Source organism: Cucumis melo, chromosome 3, assembly GCF_025177605.1.
Source record: "Cucumis melo cultivar AY chromosome 3, USDA_Cmelo_AY_1.0, whole genome shotgun sequence".
Lineage (NCBI taxonomy): Eukaryota > Viridiplantae > Streptophyta > Magnoliopsida > Cucurbitales > Cucurbitaceae > Cucumis > Cucumis melo.
Genome location: NC_066859.1, coordinates 21,545,679 through 21,552,126, shown reverse-complemented (window position 1 = coordinate 21,552,126; position 6,448 = coordinate 21,545,679). Strand labels below are relative to the sequence as shown.

At 32.4% G+C, this 6,448-nt stretch overlaps 1 protein-coding gene across 2 annotated transcripts; it reads right to left on the bottom strand.

Moving 5' to 3' along the window:
- Positions 1–2,177: 2,177 nt before the first annotated feature.
- Positions 2,178–5,748, bottom strand: LOC103496564 (NAC domain-containing protein 17-like). Of its 2 annotated transcripts, none has more exons than XM_008458473.3 (5): positions 5,221–5,748; positions 4,454–4,731; positions 4,083–4,370; positions 3,146–3,701; positions 2,178–2,737 (listed from the first exon to the last, which is right to left on the bottom strand). In XM_008458473.3, the coding sequence occupies exons 1-5, from the start codon at positions 5,405–5,407 to the stop codon at positions 2,361–2,363; spliced, it is 1,686 nt and encodes a 561-aa protein (XP_008456695.2). In that variant the 5' UTR covers positions 5,408–5,748; the 3' UTR covers positions 2,178–2,360. The 2 variants fall into 2 exon arrangements, with proteins under 2 accessions (XP_008456695.2, XP_050938897.1); XM_051082940.1 differs by having other exon boundaries at positions 2,178–3,044; positions 5,221–5,729.
- Positions 5,749–6,448: the final 700 nt, after the last annotated feature.

Sequence of the window (6,448 nt, the reverse complement as noted above, 5' to 3'; positions counted from 1 at the left end):
TTTCCCTATAATTTTTTGCAACAAGATCTTAAAATATTTAACAACAAATATTATTTCAATAAACATAGTTCAGTGTGAAATAACTTTTTTTTTTTTTTTATTGTCAAAACAAGATATTTGTTCTTCCCACCCTACAATCGTTATACTAAATAAATAATAATAATAATAACAAACATGGAGCACACTTAATAATTTGATGATCTTTTTTATCATCAAAGTGCACAAATACATATATATATATATGACATCAATCCTTACAAGCCAATTTTTTTTCTTTTTAAATCTATTTGATCTTTTTTTTTTTTTTTTTTTTTTTTTTTTTTTTTTTTTTTGCTGCCTGGTTTAAATATTGCAAACTTGTTTCACTGCTTACCTCAAGTATTATGTTGAGAGCTGTCAATTTCTTCTCCCAAATGTTGGCATGATCTCTATAGTTCAATTAACGTCTTAGTTTAAATTAGTAATAAAATAAACATTTATTAATTAGATCTCACGTGTTTCTTATAGAGAGATAAGAGTCAATATTTTGATCACATTGTCATTAAAACTATTTGTCAATACTAACTAGTTGTATTTTATAATAAAATGAATATTCAATTTAAATATAGCTCAATTGGCATATGAGTACAGAAAAAACATCCGGTCCAATAAATATCCAATGCCGAGTGAATTTATTACGATGCTTAAGGATCTCTTGTGAAGTTTTAGAACTTTTAAATAATAATTTAAGTCTACCTAACTACATTCTTAAATTTATAAATACCCATGTTAAAGGTCCATGGCTTGCTAGTTGGTGAGGCACTTTTATATATATATATATATTAAAGTAATCTTTGAACTTTATTTTTATTATTACATTCCTGTTTTTTTATATATTTAAAAAAAAATTTACATCTACATATATTAATCTCTGTGATCAATTTTGTTTTTTTTTTTTAATCAACTTCATACAATAGACTAATTTAAAGAAATATCATTCTTATGTGAGGTTATTACTTATCTCTTACTGCACGCCATTAGTATCTTTAACATGGGTATTGAATCAAATTTTACCCATGAAAAATATTACACCTAAACTTAGAACTTATATTAATTAAAACTTAAAACTAATAAATATATTAATTTAAATCTTTTACCTTTATCTTTTAATATAGATCAATTTATACCATCTATTATATTCCATTTTCCATTTTGATAAATGAATCATTAAAAGTTAAAAAACTTAGAACTAACATAATCTCATTTTGATAAACGTCATGTAAGACTTATCAAATAAGTTTTTGAATTTTTCATAAACGAATCATTAAATTCAGTTTATGAAAAATAATCATTAAATTCTCAGTGAAGAATTCCGATCTAGATACAGTTAAGAACTGACACATGAACAAACTTGACTGTTGATTCACTTGCATTGATTTAAAAGTTCAATTAACACACATTATTTTCAAACGAAGGTGTGAATTTAAATTGATATGTATCTATAGATAATGCTGGGTACAATCTTCAAAGTCTAAAGATAAATAAATAAATAAATAACAAACCAACAATTTGAACATCAGATTAGAAGTAAATAAAAAAGTTGATACATCAAGAACTCAAATCTTGCTTAGTTGCAGCCTTGTTCTGCTATCTCTCCCTGTATTACTGAAATACTGTTTTTCCACGTTCTCAAAATTAATACATATTTTTATCAATAATTTCAATATTACAAAAAGTTTAACTTTGACCCACCAAAACCAGTTCCTTTTAGGTTTTTAAAATTTAACTCCATTTCTTCCCAATTTCTTACCGTAACTTATATATATTTCTTGAATACAAGAGTTAAACCAATTAAAAAATATATTTTAAATCAATTAAAAAAATATTAAAATTAGTCTATTTCGTAAGACAGTGTAAAAAAGTAGACAATATAAAGCAATAAATATTGTGTTGAGAGTAGTGTTTAAACAAAGGATCGAAATCACTCCAACATCAAAAGCTCACTCGGATCAACTTTCTAAATGTTTATAAATACATTTTAGCACTTATAAATACTTATTTAAGCACTAAAAAAGTCGATCTAACGTAAAGTAGATTCACGAATTCTATTTACTTACTAAAAAATTAAACATTCTATTCGCTAATAAACTTGAAAATAGAGAGAGATAACACAAAATCAATGGAGATAGATAGACCTGTGAATTATAATTGAAATCGAACTAGATTTCATAGAACTCTCATCTATAATCAGCGGTAACTAAGATTGCTTTACATCCAATATTCAGTTTCCATGAAGTGGAAGATATCATGAATATTGGAACTTTAAGATATGCATATAACAAAGGTATAAAAGAAGATGGCACAGCTTTCATAAAATAGTTTCATGAAGAAATGCAATTACCAGATAATCTAACATTTCCTATCAACACCCATAGAATTGCACACAATACTCCAAGAATTGAAAATAAAAAGAATCCTTTATTCATACCCGTTCTCCTCCTTTCACCCCTCTCGGGATTACGAACAGCAACATTGGTGTTAATGGTGTTCAGAGTATTTAGTCTCAATCTGCTAAAGCTAGACATCCGCTCAAAAGCGCGGTTGACATTCTCTGAAGCTGATGCGGGAGTGGTTGGTATCGACTCAACGAAGGCCCACAAGTTGGAAGAGAACCAACTTGTAGAACCGCCTCCATCATTTGCACTTTGGTTCTCCCTTGTTCCTGCTGCTGTAGAACTTACAGATTCACATCCCACACCTAAACAAGACCAGAAAGTTCCATAATTAGAAACTGCCCTACTGCTTCACATTGACAAACTGCCACCTGGAATTGGCACCATAATGGCAATTTATGATGAAAGTCAACAAATATAATTGGAGAATTGCTCCTCTTGAATCAAGAGAATTCGATAATACACGAGAAGTACTCGCACTAGGTAGCTTGCTGAAGCTGGCTCAATATTTCACAGAGCGGTTCTTGCCATATGGAGAAAAGTATGGCTTATCAAACAAACCTCATTCATCTGAACAAGAGCTCTGTGTAGATGAGCTAATCGAGCCAGCAACTTTGTGAAGTTCAAACAGAAAGAAAGACCTCAGTAAAAACAGACTGGTAAATGTCTGATAAAAGACGACAGAGATATTAAATTTCAACTGAAGTATATACCTAAAGTTGATTGAGTAACAAACTGTCCATGTGATTCGTGGAAGCTAAAGGCATTTTCTGTCTCGTTGTTCTTCCAGAATCCATCGTCCGTCTGATTTTGTTGATAGGAAACATGTTGCAAATTACCATTCAAATTGTTTGCAACATCAACATCAAGAGCATTCAAATATGGATCTAAAACTGTTTCAGTAGTGATGGGTCCCAAGTCGCGAAGAAACATATTTGCATCATGGAACAGGTCTAACTCGCTCAATCCATCCAACTCTGAAGGTGGTATATTTCCTAAAGGGTTGACATTTGCCACAGGAGTTGGTTCAGGACCAATGAGATCATAGATCTCCAAGAAATCTCCTTCTTCCTCGCAATCTTTCAGGGCTGATGAAACCTCAGCTTCAAATGATTGCAACTGAGAGATACCGGACTGGGTAAAGTCAAAGCTTGCATGCAAATCACTGGGTTGAACACTAAAGTGATATACTTTATCCGCTTGAGGAAGTATGTGCTCCTGAGCATAAGCATCGATCATAGTACTTGCAGTTTCTTCTTTATCATCAACCTATATTAGAGAATGGAGATAAATTATAAGCTAACCGATTAAAATGAGGAAATAAAGAACATAAGAAAGGAATCATAAACCAAATAACCAATGAAATACAGCGCATGCATATCAGCTTAAAGTAGATGTTCCTTCCTGAACCAACAACCGGAATAATACTTTTAGGAGTCTTAAACGTTATTTACAATTACAATTAGTTTTGATTACAAATTAGAAGTTTAGAAATGCATCTGATATACCAACGTTCCAAGTTCCTACAGCTATATTATCAATTGAAAAAGAAACGATGTGATCTCAAAGTAATAACCAATCAATTCACCAAGGGAAATTAACATGGGAGTGGGAACAGAATATTGGAATGCAACATTCAGGGCAGCCAACCTGCAAAGCAGAGCCAAGTTGATGATAACCACTGACTGATGGCAACTCTAGGACAGGATCATTCACAATTTGTTTCATAAGCTCCTCAATATCCTCTGATGAAAGCTGAATTTGACCATTATCTCTTTCACGAACTACAGAATCAACCTCATCAACTGTTTTCACTTGTGGCTCCAGACAATCAGCATCATCAACCCAATCTTCTTCTCTAAATGGTGCTCCATATTGCTCACCATTCTTTGGCCCAGGTCCACTTTTCTTATAAAGTTTGTAGAGCGCATAGTAATCCTGAAATAGAAAAACTCACAGCTTAATTAAACAAGACCATACGAGAACTATTACGTAAAAGAAGAGCTTAAACACACAATTACCTTTACATTCTTACACCTCTTAAGCTCATCTTCATCCAAGGTATACTCGTGCATAACCCAGTCAGTACGCTCACCATTAGGAGCACGACCTAGATAGAACACCAGTGTCTTCTTCACTCCAACATTACGTGAATTGCACTGTATTATTCGATCCTTTCCTGTGGCCTTCCAGTAGCCAGATCTTGTAGCTCTACTCAATCTTGATGCATTTGGGTACCTACGTTCCCTAGGACTGAAAAAGAACCATTGTCTATCACCAGTTTTTAACTTAGATTGACCTGCATTTATTTTTTCATGATTAGAAACATCATCAATACTCGTTGATATACAAAGAATAAGAGACTCATAGAACAACTAACATTCACTGAAAGAGGTAAAAGGAAAGACCAACTCTCTAACATTCGGGAAAAATATACTATCAACTATCAATTATGCCTTCGCCTAGTGAATCGGTAATAGGAATTGAGTGGATAGAAACGACTCACAAAGAACATGAAACCGAAAAGGACAACAAGGAATAGCTTCAATTCAACTACGAATGCAAGAAGTTAAATGATAAAATCAAACTGTATGATACAATTAAAATTTGACAATAAGCTTAAGAAAACGCAAATCACACAGATAGATTCAGAAAGATCCCAAAATCCATTATAAACAATAAAATAAAATCAATCAACTACAAACTGAATCAAAATCAGACTAGGTCAAGGAAAAACCGAAAGAACATCAATCAATCAAATCAATCATAGGAAGGATAACATATTTACCAGGCAATTCGTCGGGTTCCCACTTATAAACATCGGTCTCACGGATGATATCAAGCTTCAATTTGCGTCTACAGATCTTGAACTTCAAGTAATACAGAATCAGCTCCTCATCCGTCGGGTGAAACCGAAACCCTGGTGGCCAATCCCCCTCGTCACACAAACCCTTCGAAGACGACGCCGTTGACATCAAAGAACACCACGAATCACAAAATGAAGAAACCAAGGCTCGAAATCCTCGGACAAAATCGACAGCGACGGTGAAGAAATTCGTTCCGAAATCGATGAATCTACAAAAACCCCAGTTGAAATTGGACGGAGCTGAGATGTCCGATCACCGGAGACGGTCGAAAGACCGCCCTAGAGAGAGAGGGAGAGGGAGAGAGATGAGGGGGAGTGAAGGTTGTTTGGTCAAAACAAGTAATGAGGACGAAGGAGCAAGGGATAGTGGTGGCGGGCTTCTTATTATTACGGTAAAACGCCGAAATTTCCTGGAACCAGAGATTTAGGGATTAGTGATAACTTATTTTAATTTTTTCATTTTAGTCAGGTTTAAATCTTCTTTTTGGCATATTTGTTGTATTCCAATTTTGTTTATTATCTATCATTATTTTTGCCCCAAAAAATTTATTTCCATTTTTCCATAAATTTTAAAATTTTAAATTATTACGTCTAAACTAAGTTTGAGCTATAAACACGTGAAAAAAAAAAGTGTGATCATGACCACCTAATATTTCTAAACATTCGTAGAATAATATTTCAAAATGAAAATTTTAATTAAGAAGATTAAACCTAATGGTTAGGAAATAATTTCTTAGTAATTATGTAATAATTCAAACAAGAGAGTAGCCTATCTATTTATCTATTCACTGAGACTAAATCTTCAAGTATTTTATTAGTAGCATATTTTTTTTAAAAAAAAAAAAATCAATTTTAGTTATTATTTTAAATATGAAATAATGGTTGAAAATTACTCATAAACCCCTTAAAGTTCCAAATATATAGCACTAAAATCGTAATTTTACAAAAAAAAAAAAAAAGAACGAGGATGAGATGGACCACAAAAGAATTTTGGTATTTTTGGAAATATAGAAAATTGAATATAAATATTTATAATATTTTATTATTAGCATTATTTATTTGGAGCGGCCAAGACCAGTATGCCTGAGTCAACTGCCTACCTTGGGCTTATTTGGCAGTGGATCGGTCAGTTGTGAGTTGGCAGAATGTT